This window comes from Pagrus pagrus (genome assembly GCF_965226575.1).
Source record: "Pagrus pagrus genome assembly, chromosome: 19".
Taxonomy (NCBI): Eukaryota; Metazoa; Chordata; class Actinopteri; order Spariformes; family Sparidae; genus Pagrus; species Pagrus pagrus.
Window position 1 is genome coordinate 16,225,241 of NC_140203.1, and position 21,541 is coordinate 16,246,781.

Genomic DNA, 21,541 nt, shown 5'->3' on the forward strand with positions numbered 1-21,541 from the left:
TCTCTCAACATGCTCTGGTTAACTAGTCGGTGAGGGATCTCGGCAAGAACTATTAGGGATGAAATGGGATGATGTTTGACAATTGACAGAGAGAAACAAACATGGTGTTACAGGAAAATAAATGGCAAGATAAAAAGAAAAAAAAAGACTGACAGTGATTTAAGGAGAGAGAGAGTGAGATAAGACAGCCAAAAACAGAGCCTGTGTGAGTTTACGGGCCTCCATCCTGTGGATCTGCTCTTAGTTATAACCTAGACCTAAATCACAGATGATATGCAGGCCTCATTTGACATCTACAAGATCTCTTGCAGATTACTCAAACTAAATAGGCACAAAATTGCACTCTCAGGCCACATGTTTTAGATGGAAGCTCTGTGAGAAAACATCTGAGAAAAACTACGACGTGGAATGCTTTTTTCCAAAAAAGCGAGCGGGCATCCGACTCCCCTCCGAATCCTTTTTTCTGGACCGAGACAGTTGAAAGGCTGAGCAGAGACTCGCAGCAGGATGCGAGGCTGGCAGGGGTACGCATGTTTTTTAGAGGAAGCAGCCTCGAGGCCGCAGTATGCAAACTGCAGGAATACATTATTGCAGGTTTGGACGAGCGAAAGCACACGTTTGTAGAAAGAAAAAAAAAAAGAAAACCCACAAGAAGAAACACTGTCGTAGCTTCAGAACTCCTGCTGGTTGAATGAGCGGAATGATTGTGATCAAACCGCCGCTGCGAGAGTCTGCAATTCATCTTAAGTATAAAATGGATGGTTCTGTTGTACAAAACAATCTCATTTTCCTACTTCACTTCACTTTCGATGAATTTGATTTTAAACAATTTAAAGCTTTTTGGTGCTGGTTTAAAAATAATGGCTGAACATGACTGCTGTTCTAATTCTTGCCTCTACCCACTTTTTCCACATTACTGACGATTATCAAAAATCTCACTGATTGTGTTATTGTTTTGCAAAAGTGCCAATAGTCATCCCCACAATTGGGTTATGGTAGGAGTCTCGTTTCCCAGCAGACACCATTATCTCAGGAGATCCTGAGATGGCAGCCATTTGATTGACAGCTCAGTTGTTCAGATAGGAGCTTCTAAGTCCGCCCTAGAGCTTACAACAGCCAATGAGTTATTGTGTAGACACGTGACCCACTCTCTTTTGTTTCTCCTCTCCCCTGAGCTACTTACACACCATCCTCCAGGTAATTGATGATTGATAATGTTAGTGTAATTAAGGAAACAAATAACTATAATGAGCTTGCCCCCGCTACTCTCAAGCAGGGGCATTTTGAGGTCACAACATGGCATCGCTTAAATATTTCCTTAGAAAATCATGTGTTTAGTGTTGATTTTCATGTCAGAAGCACTTACAGAGCTGAACAAATCAACAACATCTGAGTGAGTCAACAAAACCAGCAGGCAAAACGCAGCACTTCTGAAAAGCCTGGTGGGCCATGAAGAACAAAACCTGAACAAAACCTGAACAAAACTATGTTGCAGACCTGACGTCGTAGAGTTGTGCCCATTGGAATCCAGGCATTGATGCTACCAATGCTTATGTGTGTTATCATTACATCACATAACTCACAACAATACAACTCATAATCTAATCATAGATTTTAATGCGGTAACAGCAGATTGCAGGAGGAAAAGTACTGTATTTAAGGTACTTCCACTTTTTACTCATTTATTTGACAGCTGCAGTCACGACGCACATTAAGTCTTTACAAACCAACGGTGTGCTGTTTTTATGTGGTTCTTTTGGCCAGCACGGACAACTCTTCTCAGTCAGCCTGAGGTCAGGTGGGCAGGTACCCCCCCGCTCCTCCCAACCCTCTTAAACTGGCTTATAAAATCTCTTTTCACTTGCCTCCACAGTAAGAATATTCTCTGAGACAGTACTTGGAGGTCAAACGAGACACTCGATGGCGGGGACATTCGGAGCTGGCAGCGCTCCGGTTTACTTTGTCAGAACTGCTCACTTTTACAGAATTTTGTATTTTTATTTCTTTTACGAAAAACTTTGATCACGCTCTCGCACGACCACAGCGAATGAGCCGGTGTGTGTGTTCGAGCGCCATCATTTCTTGGCAGAGGGGGCAAAGAACCTGAGGAGCGCACTGAGAGCGAGTGTAGAGACTGTTGCAGCCTGACAGATGTAATCCCTAACACGGCTCCAAAGTGCTTTGTGCCACCGCAAATTTTGAGTGAGGGTTTATTTAAAAAACAACCTCACACCACAGGCCTCTTATGTGCTCTGTTTCTCATTTATTCTCAGCATAAATTCAAAGCTGAAGTTGCTCTGCACGATCTCCAGGAAACTTGTGCGGACAATTTCGCCGTTTATGCTCCTAATGACAAACACGGCGAAACATCGCTCATGTGAGAAGAAAGGGGCCGAGAGCAAGACAAAGCAGTTAAATGTGGGATCCATCTTTTTGATTCCCACAGTCGAACATAACGCCGAAGAAAATGACACATTTTGCATGCGTCAAGCTTTCTCTGTAAGCTAAACAAACCGCCGCTCCTATCATTCCTGTCACATTCCCCCAAATACTACCCACAATAAATTTCTCTTAGATGCTTTCTAACAGATCGTTCGTCTTAAACGTTGTCTGGGGCAGTGGCATTAGTCCCAGAAACCTTGAGATGTGTCTACTGTTGGATAATAAATTAGCTCAGATAAGCGGCAGGTTGTCCTGATATGTGAAAGTTACAGATGAGGTGGAAGTGAAGAAAGCCACGACTCGCATTTCCTACTGTATGTTTAACGTTTTCTGACACAGGATTTTTAGTTGCTCGCAACTTTTTGCTGACATCTCTCACCCAGTTGCCTCTGTTTAACTTTGGATAAAGAGATTCAGGAATACCACCTCGAGCAGCCCCGGCTCCACTCCCGTTTTGTACGGCAGACTTTACATGGGCACCATGTCAAGCTAGTCGACATAGTTTTAGACCTAAACTGAAGGCCTTGCAGGATGCTCTTATCCTCAGCTATCATCGTCTGGCATCTGACGACTCAACATTCCTCTGTTGTTTTGCCTGCCTTTTCCCTTTGTCTCTATTCCTGTTTTTCTTTCCGTGTTAAATTCGGCAAATCGAAATCAGCGCTCCCTCTGCCCCCTCGTCTCTGCTCCTGTCTGTCATGAATTGTCTTGTTTTTCGTCTGCGTCTGTTGTTTTTGCGTCTCACCTTCCCTCAACGGCCCGATTGTGAAACCCGCGATCGATATCAATTCTTCAATAAAGGAGCGATCTGCTGAATTCAGCCTTTTTCTGACCCGTGCGCCTTCACTACGGCTGAGGGAAATAGAAAGAGAAATGTTTTGGTGGTGGCTGAGATGTTAGCATTCTTTGGCTCGACTTAAGAAAGGCTTATTCTGCGGAACAGAGGTGGATCTGTGTCTTTCAAATTCACACAGCCGTATCACAGCTGTCTTTTATCACAGCTTTCTCACGTCACTGGCATCATACGTTCAAAAGCATATCCTGGAGGACTTTGAATGGAAACGCTGTCTGATTCTGGGGGTGATTTGCCAAGAATATCGAACTTTTTCAGGAGGTGCCATTGACTATAATGTTGGTTTTAACACTTTGTGGCCTTGGGGAAGTCATAACAGGAAGTGAAATGCATTTTAATGCTTTCAGATCAGATCAAACACGACTATTCATCACCAGTCACATTGATTTCTAAGGCAATAGTCATATCTCTAAATATAAGCTTCACTATAGAAGGATGTTTTTACTTGTAGGAACTTTATTTAAAAATCAAGCAGGGGTGTCACTGTATTGCTATATTCACAATAATCATATAAAAAAAATGAAATATCAGAGATGTTAGGCCTTGTGCATCTTTTATATATGAGTTCATCCAGTTGCTTTTTAACAAGTAATTGAATTGAATTGTTCTTTTTACAGTTATGGTTACAGACTCTCTCCATCTCCCTACACTCTATTTTGAGGGTTATTTATTTGCAAGACACACAGTAAACAACAGTAAAGACAGATTTGATTGCGATCATTTTTCTCTTCTGGGATTGTAAAGTCGGCCTCAGTTAATCACCTCGGTTCATTATGAAATATCTCAACAATTGCTACGAAGGACTGTGCAGGCGTTCGTGGTTGAGTCCTGCTCCCGCAGCTTACAGATACTGTAAGTGCTTTTCATTCGGGATCAAGCGTGAAAGCAGGTTTAAAGTTCTCGTTAATTTCGACGTCGTTTTGAGGGAAATTATGACATCATCTTAAGAAACGAGGCCCATACAGTAGGTCATTAATGACTGAGCTGCAGAAGCACTAAAACAACATGTGGAGGTTTGGTTTGGCTCAGTCCCTGGTTTTACCCTGAAACTGGACTTCTCTGCTGCTTTGTCAGTCTGTGTTTTTATATCCTTGTACACATAGGTGGGCTAAATCATATGTAGTTTGGGTTTTAAAGTGGGACGTTTACTTTAGTACAGAGGAGAGGGAATTGAGAGATGCAACAGTTTGGAGCTAAGATGAAATATGTTATAGATTTTGGACTGGTTTGAACGTATGACAGTACAAGATTGTTTTTTTTTTCTTGTGACTCAAGTCGAATTTGTGGACACAGACACATTTAACCAAACATGTCTTGGTTTTGGCTACTGGCTTTCTCTCCTATGCTATTAAAACAACAGTATACTTATCCTGCAGGGAGTCTGGATCACAGTGACAACATATAGCTGCATGTAACATCACACTAAATTGATTCCAGGCGAAAACAGTCATTTCGAAATTATGTTTCCATGGCCCATGCAGTGGTAAAGAATCTCGGTGCCTGCTCGGATGAAGATTATATTAACATTAAGAGGCTCTTCTCAACACCACAAGCTGGCTACGGTTCATAAATTATGAACGCTTCACTTAAGAAAACAACATTAAGTGCTGCTGTCTAGTAATTGAATTGTGGTTAAGATCTCTTCACATAAAACACTTCTCAGTGCTTCTCAGCTGCATTCCTGTCCTGTCGCCTCCTAACCATTTGTGCCCCTCAGGATGTTAGTGTCGATATCTCAACAAATACTTGATGGATTGCCTTGAAATGTAGCACCGTCGTTCATTAACCTGAGAGGATGAATCCTATTGACTTTGGCAAACTTATCAATAGAGATTGCCGTGAGGTTAACATCTTTGTTTTTAAACAGCTCCACAGCGACTGGATGAGCTGCAACCAAATGTAGACCCCAGAGGATGAATCCTAATAATTGTAGTGATACCGTGACTTGTTGTTTAGCGCCACCGCTTAGCTAAAATTCATTCTTGCGATTGCATCCGGTCCCCTGATGATGTTTGATACTTTGGTGATTCCGCTGAACATGTCATCGAGCACCATCATCAGGTCAAATTTGTCCGGTTCTTTGGTTTATGACCAAATGCCTGAAAAAACTTAAGACATTCCCATCAGCTTTAGCTCTACTCGACTGTACTGTTTGGTAAATTCCTCCGCTGAACTAAGATGATGAGTGTGAAACATTTCACCGTCTGCTGCTATACAGCATCGTTATGTTAGCATGCTGATGTTAGCATTCTGCTCACGCCACCTCTGGACATTAAGATGGCTCCACAGAGCTGCCAATGTGGCTGCAGACTCTTAATCACGTTTTGTTTCCATCAGAGAAAAGCTGCTGGTCACCTGCTTAAAATGAATTAAAAACCTCAAACTACAATAGCAGTGCTCAGCTGCATGCAATGGAAATTTTTATCTCACCAGAATTTTTTTTTTTAAAAATGACAAAGTAAAGACTGATGCTACCACATGTAATTATTCTCAGCTAGCTTGACGGTCTTTAATCATATTTGTCTCTGTTTTGAGGCTTTTGCCAACAGTGTCCTGTTCTTTTCAAACAAATTGCACTTGACAGAAGGCTGGTTCTAAATTTAATACCAGGAACTGACTGTCCATCAAAGACATAAAAAAAGTACAATTTAACCAAGGATAATAAGAAGTGCCATGTAAGCAGAGTCTGTATTTCCAGACACTTGATATGTGTGTTAATATGGAGCTGGCATTGTTAGCAAACCACCAGGACGACTGTGTGATCTTTCTGCCAGTGGATAACCAATAATTTTCCTGTTATTTGTCTCTGACACGACTGTCACTTTTATGGATGGCTGCTTCTCCTTGACTAATGAAGAAACTGAGGTGGTTTTGTCTGTTCGCAGCTCGCAGAGCCAAAACAGTGTTTTTCCAGTAGAATCTTTGGCTGGTTAGTACTTCCGATGTCCCAGAAATGTCAAGTCCTAAAATTCAGCCTATTATTTTGTTTTGACAATAGCTTTTAATAGCTCTCCTTCTCTCTGTGTGCACGCTGAAATTTATGCACAATTGAACCACTTGCGTGTCAAATATCCACACAAGAATAGAAAGCCTAAAAAAACTGGCCGGTTGCGAGGTGTATTCAAGCCAAGAGCCTGTGGCTTTATGTCACTGGCAATAAAAGTTACTTCCAGGAAGTAACACACTAAAACACAGCACAGGACAACCTAAAGAAAGTACCAGACACCTCACTGTCATCTTCTCCAATAAAAGGCTTCATTCAGTTCTTAGTGTAGTGATTATGGGCTGCTGAGCCCAGCTGACTAGCATGGGTCCATAAACAGCTAGCACAGGCTATGTGGGACAGAATGGCCTCAGCGCTGCCTGTGGCGTTTGTTTATCCAACATGCTGTAATGTTATGAGAACTGCTGCTCGGGCCCTGGTTACAAGTCGTAATGTAAATATTAATGTGTATGGAAAAGGGACGCTATTTAAGGCTTACCATATGTTCTAATAATTTGAGCCGCTGATTGCGGAGGCTGGATGTCTTTTTAAGGACGGGCGCCGCCGTGGTTCTCATCTGGTGTTCCTCTGAGTGCAGGTGTGCAGAAAGGTGTCAATCAAATCTGTTTTCGGAAAGATAGATGTATTTAAAGAGAAATACAATAGGGATGAGTGGCAGCTAGGTAAGGAAATGATCTCACTATAATAAAAGACATTTTTATGAACAAACAATATCGATTGCATGCTGGGATATAGAAATATTTGAGATTTTTAAAGCCGCCTCATTTGAGCCGTGTGTTCTAGGTCCTGTTTTTGTCTCGATACACTCCAAATATAAAAACTGAAAAAGCTTCTATCTTATGTTAATGGGGCCGTTTTCGTGCTTTTGCTTCTTCTGCTGAACCTGTCCCCATGTTTATTGTTAACAACATTAAAATAAGTTCTACATGGTATGAGTTCTCTTGTGTGCCCTCTAGTGGTAGGCCTATCTTCCAGTTACGTGCTTAGTACTAGTAAGTGAACAATATTGTTCGCAACGCAGGCGGTTGTCTACATGATCGTGTGTTTAAAAAGTAAGAATATCTCCGGCTTAAGAAGGGCTCGCTTCCTGGATCAACTGTGTATCCTCCAAAATGCCTTTGAACAGGCCAATTAGCAGTTAACAAAACTATTTTATATGAGACAGAAGTCAACTTGGAGCTACAAGAAGACTGACTTTTTTTTTTTAACACTGTTCCCATTCAAACTTCTTACTCGTTTAGCATGGGCAACAAAACTATGCCACCTGATCGTCAGACACTCTTACAGACTCTTAGAAAAGCTGCCGCTTCACAGAAATGTCCAGTACAACATGTAAAAACTCTATAACCATGACACGAGCGAATCTGTGACCCTCCAACTCAGCCGTGCCATGTATGAATGTCGCTGCATGTAGGCAGTTAGCTGTGAATGAGCGCTTTCAGGTCTGTCCCTGGTCTTTATCTCTACCATCTCCCCTCTCTCAGTGCTGCTGGAACAACATACAGTCAACTTATTGTGCATTGATGTACATGTTTTTGGCCCATTTCATAGATTTAAAATGTATGAAATTGGCCTAAATAAATAATGTGTGGAAATATATGTCAGATGTCACAGATGTCACTCCAGAAGTGTGCGTCCTAAACTGTGGCTCAGCCCTAACGTGTGCTGCAGGTTTCTCGAAGGAGCCTAAATGAATAATTCCTCATGTGGAGGAGCAGAAGCGATACTGAAGAGTCACATTTTGTGCCTTAAGGTACATTAGCTGTAACGTCAAATTATCAAAGAACAAAAATTACAGCTATTTTAAACTGGTGTATGAAGAGATGTTTTCATTTTGATTTGCCGTGAGACAACCAATGAGCAGAAAAACCGATGGTGAGTCAACACGCGATGAAAACATCTGTGTAACCAGTGTGGCAAAACCAAACTTAATACTTCACAGATGAACGCTATAATATTATGTGTGTCAGCTCCACGGCATCAGCATTTTTACAATTATCCCGTGCTTTGTTTTGAGGGCAAATAATGTAGTATTGAAGTAGAAAAGTAAATGTGGAAGCAGTTTTGCCGTGTGCAGTGAGTCACTGTGTGAGCTCCAAAGCTTTAAAAATGTCCTCTCTGACCCAGATGTTGATGCTCATAGGGTTGAGTATTGGTATTCAATACAATCGATGAGTAACTAACTTTAAGAATGAACTATTTCTCTCGTTCTTTCTGATAGAAACCAAAGAAAAATGTATAGCGTGGTACCAGTTATTAGCAGTACGAGAGTGAAAGAGAAAGAGGCAGTTGTCACAAATCACCTGGCATATTTAGGCCTCAAAGTACATGTCAGTTGCCAAAGGCTACATCATACATGTGGAAAATGGAGGCCTTTCTAAAACATAATTTTCTTTTCCTACGTCCTGCCTCTTTCTGGTGCATCAATCATTTTTAATCAAAGATGTCTGAATTTAAGTTTTGTTTGTCATTCCATGACTTTGGTGCACCAGCAGCCTGCAGGCTATTTTGTTTGAAAAAAAAGTATGAAACACCTTTCTGTTTCAGGTGGACTGGTTATTCATAAAAAATGGTCTTTATGCGAAAATGCCCGCAGCTAGAAATTCATCCTTCATCATTTTTCAATCATTAAATTTCAATTAAAAAAAATGTGTGACTAGTGTAAAGAGTAGTTCGCCGAAAAACTAAAGTTCAGTCATTTTCCACTGGCCCCATGTCGATGTGAAGGCGGATGAAGTTTCGTAGTCCGCAAAACATTTCTGGAGCTTCACAGCAAAACAGCGTTGCAGCATTTTCCTAAACAACTGAAGTAGATAGGGACTTGTTTTAAAATGTATAAAAACAGCCAGAAAAAAATCCTTTTGCAAAATAGCTCCGTACAGCCTGTCTGGCATAATCAAAGTCTCCGCAAACTGATTTGAAAGCTGTTACTTAAACTTTTTTAAGCAGTTTTTTTTTTTGCTTTTGCTTGCATAGCTGCTTAGATAAAAGTGTAAGCATGCAGCCAAACCACATCGAGGGTGTAAATAATGTCTTTTCACATGAATTTGGGATCTTGGGGCTTCCGGAGTGTTACGTCAGATTAACTTCCCCATCTACTTCAGTTGTTTAGGAGAATGCTGCAACACTGTTTTGCTGTGAAGCTACAAAACTTCCCCCAGCTTTAATCGGCATTTGATGAGTAGACGACTGAATTTTCATTTTCAGGTGAACTTATCCTTTAAGGACACGCTGGCTGCTCAAAAATGGAAAAGCCTATCTGGACAAAATTCATCATGAAGAAGAATTTGTGTGTTTATTGTGTGTGCTCTCACCGAAGAAGCTTCCGCTCAGAAGCAGAAATGTCACTGTTTAAAAGTTTTTGGTTTTTTGCACCCCAGGCTCTTCTTTGAATGTCTTCTTTATGCTCAAACATTAAACAGCGCTTTATTTTTTATTTTTTCAACTCTTCAAACACACACTTGGTCGCCCAAAAAACACATTGAAGCCTTTGGGGACAAGTCAGAATTGATGGTTTACCTCCTATTAGAATTTGCGTCTTTGTGTGTGTCTGTGTGTGTGTGTGTGCGTGCGTGCGTGCGCGTCCCTTTTGAAGTTTTCAGGTCCGCCCACCCTTCTGTGGCTCTACATTGTGCCGAACAGCTCCATTTGTCCCACCTTAATCCCCTGACGTAAACTCACATAAATCACACTGAGTTGTTTCTAAACGTGGGCAGGCTGGAAAACTCGCTCTCTGTCTCGCTCCGGTTTCCAACTCCCATGGAGAGTTTAAGAGCTGCTGGGAATTCATTTAACTGACCACCTGTACTGATGATGATTTCAGTATAAAGTAAAAATAAACGAACGTCTCTTTTGCACGGTAACATGGGAGGTACATAAGTTTATATTTTTCACCAGAAACAGATCAAAACCAAAGGTAAGAGCTTGCACAGAGTGGCGAAGCAGATACAACTCCATCGTATTTACCAAGAAGATTTAAAAAAAAAGAAAAAAGAGGCTGACCAAAACAAAAATTGACAAGGCGCTTTCCAGTATTACCCCACCATGGCTACTACATCCCTCTAGAGATGGTGCATGCAGGCCAACCTCTCTCTATCGGTGGCTCTGGGCCAGATTAAAGTGCCGGGGCTCATTGTTTACACAGCTCTGTGGTGCCACGACTGAGCGGGCCCAAACAATGGGCCCCTGCTCCCCCCTTGTCAGAGCGAGGGGAAGAATAGAGACCTCTTGACATGGCAACCTGAAGCCTCAATGCCCCCACTTCACTCAGCTGAGAGGGTCAGAGTGAGAAAGGGAGGAAGAGGGAGAAGTTAGAGATAAGGAAGATGGAGAAGGGAGAAAGAAAATGGAACCAGAAGAAAGAGCAGGATATGACTGAGGATGGAGGAATAGAGGTAAAGAGGGGAAGAGAGATGGTGCAAACAGTAGTACATGAAGAGACAAGAGAAAAGAAATGAGGAGAGTTAATGGTGGGGGAAACATTTGGTGTAAAGGAAATGGGGTGCAGAGAAAAGTCTTAAGTAAAGCGTTTACGAGGCGGCAGAAGTATGAAAGCGTGTGAAAAGAAGAGCAAGAGGGCGTGAATGAGAATTGTGCTTGTTGCTGTTGATTGTTTTTTCATTTTCACCTCCCTGGTAATAGGAAGCCTTTTAGAAGAGGTGTCACAAATTATTTGTAATTATTATTACTTTATTGACAGAAGATCGATGCCACTCTCACATGTGTGTGTTAACCATGGAGCAGATGCCTTGAGGCCATTAGCGTAGCTTAGCATAAAGACTGAACCATCCCAAACCAGATCCCAAATTGATATAATTTCGATCAGCATGGGGACGAGCTGATAATCACTTAAATTTTTTGTGTAGGTGAATTTATCCTTTAATGTATACACACCAATACATACCATTGAGAGTGGTATCAATCTTCTCGTCTACAGCAAGTAAGCACATTTCCCAAAATCTAAAACTACACATTGAACATTGGAAAATGACGCCGACCGCTCCTCTTTCTGTCATGCCTAGGACTTCATTGTACCTTCCCTATGATCTTCTTAAACAGTGCAGTTAGAATGATGCTAAATGTCTGTTTCAATCTGCGTGCAGTATCTCAGCATTAGTAGCATTCAGAGGTGGAGGTCATCACTTTTCCTTTTTTTGTTTTTGGTCGCAGGTCACTTCCTCGGCAACAATACAGTCATTGATGTGCTGCGTCGCCAGGGATATGAGGTGGAGCACACCCCTGCTGGGCAGCCCGTAAACAGGTAAATTTACAGCTGAAACGCCTTAAAACACACACATACATCAACTGGTGACACATTTAGCCTGGCTGGTTTTTGGGATTTATCTTGGCGATACACCGTGCAAATTTAATAAATCCCCAAATATTATATGAGCTTTTAATTTGACAAAATTACTGCAATTTTTCTTCTGAAATAAAAATGTTTTCCTATAATTTTACTTTCGTGTAACACTGAACTTTTTCTCTGTCGATGAGTTTAACTGCCAAAGATCCTTCACATGCCTCAGAGTAAAGGAGTCGCTTTAGTTAAATCTGCCTCAATCTACCAATGACAGGAAATGGTAAATTGCTGGTGAGACTGATTTAAGTATGATTTGTTTTCCTTGAAATGATTTATAATGAAAGACATATTGGGTTAGGTAAAGTTATTGATGGAGAAAAAGATAAAGGAGAAAAATTCTCAGGAACGCTGTGTAAGACACTGGCTTTTTATTTTTAAGGAATTAATTTTCCATAAAAAGCAGGAGAATAGTTTGACAGACGTGAGTCGAGACTGACAAAGAAAATAGCAGAAAAAGTGAGAAGCACCGAGATGACGGATAGAGACCGGAGCAGAAAATATTATGTTTCGCCATAGATTTTGCACGTTATGATTTCTTCCGAAAACACAAGCCTGTGAAACTCGTAGGCCCATATTTTATCACTTAAACGGGTGTAAGGTTTCATGTCCCGGCCGCATGATACCGGGCAACCGCTGCCTCATGGCCCTGACAGGAATATATATTTCTCTCAACTTTTTCACTGACTGGATTTCAAATGGGAAATCATTTTCCAAGTAAGCACAGCTCCATAGTTGGTCTGTGTTCATTCACAGACCCAAAACAGATGTTCAAGTTCTGCTACAGCCCTTGCGAGAAATGTGTTGTCTGCAAATAATCAAAAACTGCACTCCCTAGTTTTATGTTGAGTGATTCTCGCTCTTTGGGTACACACTTGCTCCAAATGTCCCTGAACATGACTGTTTGTTTGATCGCCTCATTTTGAAGTTTGTCATAGTTTTATTCATTTACTTGCACTGTTGACACTGCAGAGCTATGTTTATTCACTGATTATGAAACACTGTAGGAAGTTGTTAATCACAGAAAAGGAAAATAAATAGCCACATTCAGCACCCTCTTGTTATTACAGCGGATAAAAGGACCTTCATTGGCGTTAAATTTTCAGCTCTAGAATTATAAAATGAACTTTAAACTGTCTCATGGAGTCACTTAGTTTGAAAGCGTGAAGCTGTTAACTTTATCCGTTAGCAATGAGCTTTAAAGTTATAATCCTTTAGATTTTCATGTGATCGAACCCTGTTTTTGACACTGTTCATCAGCAACATTTGATCAACAATAACCAACCAGTGTATTTACATGCCTATATATTAGCTTTCATTTTTAGTGGCGGGGTCCGCCATTCTTGCCCTCGATTTAGATTGCCCTCACATGCACAAGGGATCCACAAGAAACAATGCACTACGTAATCCATAACTGTATCTCATTGATGTCAACCTTACTCTTCCACTGCTCACTGTCCTAACCCTGTTATCAGAGCTGTCTTCAAGAATACATGTTGTGTGCATTTTCAGGTTCATAATTTTATTTTGGGTTACCACTGGAATACGTTTACATGCTTTAGTGCTCAAAGGAACTTCTTCAGTACCACTAACATTGACATAGCAGCTGTGCTTAATCAAATCTTAGGTGCCAAATTAGGATGCAGGCATAAAAGATGCAAACGTGTGACATGGTGATGTAGTGTGATGTCAGAAAGTCACGGAATTAAAGGCGGGACTACTTACGAGGCGGTTCAGGAGCAGTGTTTACTGTGGAAGAGAGGAGCTTCTGTTGGTGTGGACTTTGGCCTTTTTAACTTTTAAGATTATTTTACATGCACAAGAGCCTATAACACACTGAAGGAAAGGACAAAAACATGAAAAAGCACAATAGGTCTCCTTTAAGTTATTGTTAATGCAGAACAGGCGTGTCATAGTGCTGCCTCTTCACATTAAAAGCATTTGAGTGGCTTTTAATGTGAAGCAGTCACGGGAAACACAATTTCGTGGCTGCAGCAATTAGCGCTGACTGCAGTCATTCATCAAAACTGTGTCTGACAAGATGCACACCTACAACATCTCTGGAAAGCAACCACCTGTACTGTCCTCTGCTGCTGTAGTGTAAACACTGTAAACAGCCGGTTGCTTTTCTGTTGTATTTCCGACAAAGTAGCAGCTCAACAAGTGTTTACAGTATTCAACCATACTAAAATGTTGTAATAACAATGAACATTTTCAAATCTTTTCAGCGCTAACAGATATTGTCAAAACATTTAGGAATAGGATTCGTGACTATGAGGCAGCAGAACTCAAACATGTATCGTGAACCAAGTGACTGTGGTGTGGTGGAAGGATAGCTTTAGGGATCTCACGTTTAAAGGGCTTTTGGTTTTAGGAAAAAAATACGCTCACTGATGTCTCTCATTCACGGGGGGCTTGATTTTCTTCCGCTGTTTCCTCTATGTAGATTGCACAACAGATAAATCTGACAAAATCCCCAGCAGCCACCAGTGAAGTGTTGTTGAAAAGGCCGACCCCAGCAGAGCTCATACCTCCTGCTGTGAAGCATGTAGTGCAGCCTACCGTGGCACGCTGTGCGGGTGGCTATCGCACTGCAGATCTGTGTTTTTGTGTGAGTGAGTGAATGAAGGAGAGAATCTACTTTCACACGCACAACACTCTGCGATTGATGCAGGATTATGAGCCTGTCATGAACCTGCATTTGACCCAACTTGAATGTGTGTGTGTGTGTGTGTGTGTGTGTGACACGCATGGTGACTGTTAAGAGTTGACCAGCAACTCTCTCGGAACAAGAGTGTCTTTAATCAAAAAGATGAGTTTCGGTTTTGCTCCTCATACTTCCCATTCCGATACTTTAATTTGTTTTTTCCACAAAGTCCTGCAAAGATATGTTCTCTATTAGACTGCAGATTGGTTCTAGGAAGGTCCACAGCATCCTGTTCGTACATAGCGGGAATACCTCCTTTCCTTTCCTTTCCTTTCCTTTCCTTTCCTTCGGCAGTGTTTTCACCTGTCCTCTCCAGGCTCAATGTGACACACATGGCATTTTCAATGGCGCACCCATTTTCACCAGTTACATAAAAGAAATACAGCAAAGAAAATCTTTTACACTTATGGTAGTTTACTCATTATTATTAGACTTTCAAGATACTGTAGTTTTGGAAGCTCTTTCATAGAGAAGTTAGGGGATCCAAGGGAGGGTAACAGCAAGAAAGAGGGAGAAAATGTGCCACAATGTATCCCAGCGTCCATAGAAACCACTCCTGCAGCATAATCAATTTCTCCGCCATTAATCAATTTGTTCAGGGTCTAACACTCACAGGCCGCTGACATCTAAAAGATAGATTTTGCTTGAGGATCCCTTTCTTACAGTCTCCCTACAGTCCTAAAACCTGCAACTCTCTCTTTCCAAACAAAACTTCATTTTGTATCTGCATACATTTTGCCAACCTTCCCTCTCCATACAGCCCACTGACAGGGACACTCAGTACAAAAACTAGGATGATTATATTCATTGCCTGTTAATCTGTTGATTATATATTCAATGAATCAATTTGTTGTTTGGTATACAACATGTCAGAAAATGGTGAAAAATATCAATCAGTGTTTCCCTGTCTTGTCTTGTTTTGTCCACAATCCAAAGATATTCAGTTTACTGTCACAGAGGAGTAAAGAAACCAGAAAATATTCACATTAAAGGAACTAGAATCAGACCATTTTTACCTTTTTTCTTTATAAAATGTATCAAACCAAGTCATCAATTTTCAAAATAGTTGGCAATTAATGCAATAATTGGTAACTTATTGCTGCTCTAGTGCATTCAATGTGACATTTAAAGGCACATGCTTTGACAAAATTCTGTTTCTAAAAGTATCTTATGTTCCTGTGATGTTCACCCTCTACAGGAGGTCATCATCCAGGCCCGCCTCACCAGAGTCAGAGGGTCACCATGATGAGTCTCCCATCCTGGAGCCTTTCCTCCACGAGCTCCCCCACAAAGAGGAAGACCAGGGGCGTCCCCTGGAGGATGATCTGTTACCCCACATGCTCCTGCCGCCGGACAGCCTGGAGCTGCTGGAGAAGGCAGAGAGGAAAATGCTGAAGAAAAAGAGGAGGAACAAGCAGAAGAAACAGCGGCACCGGCATTTCAACGACCTCTGGGTTCGAATCGAGGAGAGGTAAGAGTGAAGAGAAAACACGAGGGTACACGGGGTCTGTTCCTGCGAAAAGGGGATGAGTGGGTGATACGTAAGGTCACAGGTGGGAGGAAAGAGAAGAGCATGAGAGAGGAAAGGCAGAGAGGATGTGAGAGGGGAAATTGGAAATGTGTAATGCAGTCTCTCTCACTTGTGTATAGAATCAAACTGACACTTCCCGGTGTGGTGCCGCAGGCTCAAACAGCCACCATATCACATCACCATACTCTTCATGCAGTCTGCACACACCTCAGCGCATATATACACACCCTGCAGTGAGGTATGAGTCCAGACTAGTTCGCAGCTGGTATAAGTGTCTTGGATGTGAAAATAGCAGCCTGGGAATTCCTACTTAGTATCCGGTTTTGGTCTCACAGTAGCTCCAGGCAGGGACTAACCGGACAACAAAACAAGCTCACCTTTCAGCCAAAAAGGAGACCTCTGCACCAGGTGTGGTCTGCCGTGTTCAAGCTTCAGCTCAGTTTGTCACGAGGGCAACATTTTTTTGTTTTCATAAACGATGACATTTGATTTTGCACGTGGGCAGGAAACAAAAGGGTTAATTTGACCCTTCATCCTTTTTCTACACCCAGTTATCGTGTTCACAGGAGCAACATCACGCATCGGCGATAGGATTCAGACTATAACAAGGCCAACACAGTCATTCACACCTTACATGCAGTTTTAGAGTTCCTGGTTCAACTGACTTGCACTTCCAAATCGGAGCACCTGACGGAAACACACGCATACACGAACATGCAGACGTTACACAAAAATACCTCAGGACCTTCTTCCTGTGAGGAGACAGGGCAAGACAACCTCTCAAATTTAAATTTTACAGCTTTGTGTTAAAACAACCTCAGCCCCGGATTTTCACCTGGCTAGTCCACAATTTAGTTCAATCTGTGCTTTTGCATTTAGAAACAACTGTGGCTAACTGGCGGATGAGAGTGTGCGAAGCTGGACCCGTGCAGGACTCTGCCCTTAAGCCTGTCGAGCTTTGAACATGCATTTTCCGATGTACAGTAAGCACGGTTCCAAATTAGCGACAGGAAGAAAAGTCTGACCATGTAGCATCTGTTCTTCACGGGAACAGACGGGGGTCTGTGAATGTTTGTGTACATTATGTCTGCAGAAATGTTTTCTCTCTTTCTGAGGGACCCAGTGTTTTGGACGGAAAGGAAACAGACTGTTTGTGTACGCATGTTACAAAGTGTACATGGTGCGCGCCTTTGTATATTTTAACGTCTTAAAAGGTGGCCGAGGGAGAAAGGGAGAGGGAGTCGGAGAAACAGAGGCGACTACAGCGCCACAGTTCTCTGTTGTGTCTGACGCAGGGTCACAGAGCAACGTGTCACACCTGGTTTCCTAACACCTCTCCCGGCCCTCAAACCTAAATAAACCTCACTCATAACAACTTCATTCTCCGAACATTTAAATATCCGTTTCAGTCATTTCCAGAAACTTTGAAGAAATAAGTCTTGCTAAAAAGGTAGCAGTTAAATTATCTTCTCCCTGCTCGGTCTGAAATTACGTCAAAATTGCTGTTCCAGCCCTCTGGTATGAGGAGATCTAGACTTCAAGAACTTGTGTATTTGTTTTGCCTGGCCTCGTCCCAGTCCAAACCACACGAGCACTGCAGTCCATGCATCAAACAGGAGGGCAGAAATGATTTAATTACCGGGCTTGTTTAGAAAAGGACAGATAAGCAGAGAAATAGAGACAGCCAACAAGGCAGACAGAATCTAAAATATTGGGAGAGGAAGAGAGGGGGAAAAAAAGAGTAGAGGTGGGCTCTGCTGATTGGTTAGTGCTGTAGCGATGGATTCCTTTGTCGAGGAATTTTCCTGTGTAGGCTTCAACATCATTAATATTTCCATTGTTGTCCAGCAGTCTGCATATTTTCTCTGGCAGTCGTGGAGGATATGGGGATGTAGACAGCGACTCCTGTTCTCCTGCAGATTAAACCCTGATTTTTCCTTTCAGTTCCAAAGTATAGAGGCTAAGCAGGGACGACAGAACAGAATCCCGCATGTTTAAAAATAAAAAATATGGAAACTGGTCTGGAAATAATTAGGTCTTTTTACCTAAACTCCTGTAACTCCGACAGCTTGTTTCAGCCCATGTTTTGAACCATATTCATGCAAAATGAACATCAAAAATCACAATCAATCAATTATAAACTTCACAACTTCAAACTTCAAATTAAAGCCTCTTAAAACTTGATTACATAAGTATTTTTCTATAGGATTACATATTTGTGTAAGTTGTCAAAAGTCAAACTAAAGCTAGTGGGGGAAAAAAGCATCCGTGTGTATTATTAATGAAGAGTTTAAAAGTGCACTGTGTATGAATTTTAGTTAAAAACAAAAATTAACCACAGAATATCAGCCATTTCTAATCCTTCTTCGAATGTACAGTACACACCATCACTCCCCTGGTGCTCTCATCTCACAGTCTGGACCGCTAGTTGCACTGCTAACTGAGCTAAATAGCTAATAGCAGTCACAGTCAGCAGCGGAGTTACAACTCTGGTGATATGCTGCCCTCTATTTGTTTGAATATGAATTGGACAGGTGGCCAACAGAGCTGCAGTAATTAGTCAACTGGTTGATCAAAAAGAAAATCAGTCAGCAGATGTTTTTGTTTCTGTCGATTGTTGATTTGTCATTTTAGGCTTTATAAATAAAATTGAGGTAGATTTTTTTAAGCTCATCTCTCTACTCTCTTATTCCTCTCCGCAGCACTATGGTCCAGTCTCCTCCTCCACCACTCGTGCGCATCATCAATGGTTACATCACAGTGCAACCACCCGACAGAGTCCACAGCCAATACAACTACCATCACGTATCTTCAGCATCAACGACATCATCGCCTTCGCCATCTTTACTCGTCTTCCTCTGCACTTTGCTTGCAGTGCAAACGTGGACTGCGCTCCTCTAGTCGGGACTCTTTAAAAAACAACCAGCCTCTTTGAGTATAAACTCTCACATATGGTGGTTTCATGCATCAGCGCATATAAAGTGAGGTCTGATCATGCACCATAATACCTAGAGGATGGTGACTGTAAGAGAAAAAAAGAGCATGGAGAAAGGACGTGAAATCAGCCCGAGCTGTCAGGTAATGGTACACTCCACGGATGTTAGGTCAGATAAAGTTTGTGTCGTTGGGACTAAATGTTAAATCATGTCAATAGAGCATGTCTCTTTCAAAATGAGGCCTTTATGAGCATGTAAGTTCATATAACGTCAGGTTTCCTGGATCATTTCATAAGGTTCCCATAACAGCAGGAGGGAGTACACAGAGTGCAGCAGGGAAGAAAACAGAAAGTATTATGGGATGTCTCAATGGCATTACACAACATGTCTGTTCCCTCATGGATTACAGTGTTACTCATCATTCAACAGTCAAACCTCTGGAGAGGGACATGTTACCAAATGAGGAGAACATCATCAAAACTAATGCTGAATATTAGAGTCAACTGGAACTATATGTTCGTGTGTGTGTGTGTGTGTGTGTGTGTGTGTGTGTGTGTGTGAGAGAGAGACAAACAAAGTCTATCAGCTCTTAAACCCCCCCGGCCGTGCAAACAGAGGTGTTCTTCTTCATACCTTAATTTATTCTTCCATTTTAGAAGAATTTGTTTAATGTTGCATAAAAGCCGACTGTGAGGGGGGGAATTGTACATATTGTTTCTAAATATTATAGATGTATTTTAGAATTATAAAAAAATGAAAATTATCAAAAGGTTTTGTTGTTGTTTATATAAATATATAAATAGATATGCAGTATATTTTTGGAAAGAAAATCAGGAACTAACCACCATAGCCCGTGTCATGTGTCTCACTGAAAGGACTTTTTTTTGGGAGGGACATGTGATTGTATTGTACTATATGTATCAGTGTTATCACTTGCTTTGCTGTATGTGTCTGCTGAAAGGACTCATGTTATGTGTGTGTTTATTTCACATAGAAATCATGTGTTTAATTTATTTAACTGCTATAGTTTTGCTGTAGGCCGTATGAAACATTCCCAGTGTTTGTTTTTGTATTTTTTACAGTCGCTATGACGTCCAACTGTGTTATTTTCAAAATGTTTTCAAGTATAATTTTAAAATGCATATGATGGTAATAATAAGTCAGTCTTACTTACGGGAAGCTGTCTACACAGATAGACCACGTACAGCATAGTGCTTTAGGTCTTTCACATTTCACTTATGGCATGAGATGATTGTAATAGTATTACCATGACAACAATAAAATATTTATCTAGATTAAAATGGGATTGTATTGCTCATTGTTGACTGCAAAGAAGATCACTGGGAAGTCAAAAAGCCTGCCCTATACACATGCTCAAGTACACGTTCACCTCATACAGTGGGAGATCAAATGCACACATCCCAAATAAATGTATTATGTGTCAAGGCACTTTAAATTAGATTACTAACTACTGATACAAGCCATTACTCTGGTATCACAACAGCGCTACACTGATCGTGTGTTCTGGCTGTCCTGAACATACACATACGGGCTGCTCTCCCGGCCTGACCCAGGGTTCACAGCATGTTTATGTGAGGTTAATGTGCTGTGATAAGGCCGCTATTAGAGGCTGTTTGATGTGTACATGTGGTCTGCCACAAACAAGGCAGCTGCTCGGCCAGCCCAGGTCCGCTCCTGCAGGAAACAAACAGGAAACCAGAGCCAAGGGGTTCTCTAGATGTACAGGAAATGAGAGTTAATTGATTTGTTCCATCAACAGGAAAAGAAAGCTAATTGACTTGTTAGTTTGCGCTTTGATTTAGGAGTGTGTGCTACAGGAGGTCACAGAGGTCTGCGTATGACTGATGTGCACGAGCGATGTTGAGACAGGAAACGCAAGATATATTGGTACAAATGAGGTGTGAGGTTTAAGAGGTAAGTGGTTCAATCCACTGAGTACTTATTCTCTGTCTGCTTTGATTTCTTGCATAACAACACTGGTGATGCACCTTGAAATCCTTTTTCAAAACTCTAACATATGATGCATTATTATTCATTGAAACGGTTCAGAGTTGCATTAGAATTAAAGCTCCATCTGGAACAGACATTTGCCTGGGGTCCACACTTCAATAACCTGACGTGAACATTACCAACAACATCAAAGGAAGTTACAAAGCAGCCAAAGCGGCCGTCCAGTCATAAAGATTCTGTTTTTACGACTACAAAGTACATCAAAATATGCTTTAAAAACATATGAAGCGAGAAATGCAGTAACACAATCTTCATACACATTCGATCATATTTGCCTAATTTAACAGTGTGATCTGTTTGGTGAGCAGCTTGTGTTCAAGTGCTGCTTTCCTTGCAGTAGTGGCAATGAATGAATGTAATATATAATATCTATTAAGTTTAAAATATTCAGAAATGTAACTAAAATATCCAATAGAATGTATAGAAATATACATTTTGACATGTCAAAGGTGGAGGCTGCGGAGCCTGGCTACGTTACTGGCGGTGTAACACCAACAATCCCTTATTGTTCCAAGCTCCCGGGCTGTGGAGACTCGAGTCAGCTAGCTAACAGCAGCTAGTAGCCTAAAGCCATAGATAGCGATAGTGAGCAGCAGTTAACGGTTCCTCTGGTGATGTGCTGCTCCCTTATTTGGAGTGACCTCGTACAGGTGGTCAATTCTTATTGCACCTTTAACCTTT

At 41.5% G+C, this 21,541-nt stretch overlaps 1 protein-coding gene across 1 annotated transcript in view; it reads left to right on the plus strand.

Moving 5' to 3' along the window:
* Window positions 1-20,081, plus strand: part of trabd2a (TraB domain containing 2A) — a 63,762-nt gene extending 43,681 nt beyond the window's left edge. Inside the window, exons 5-7 of the mRNA XM_084383772.1 lie at window positions 11,469-11,559; window positions 15,561-15,833; window positions 18,596-20,081. Of these exons, the coding sequence (XP_084239898.1) occupies window positions 11,469-11,559; window positions 15,561-15,833; window positions 18,596-18,794 (563 nt within the window). The 3' untranslated portion in view covers window positions 18,795-20,081. The remainder of the gene's footprint in view (window positions 1-11,468; window positions 11,560-15,560; window positions 15,834-18,595) is intronic.
* The last annotated feature ends 1,460 nt before the right edge of the window (window positions 20,082-21,541 follow it).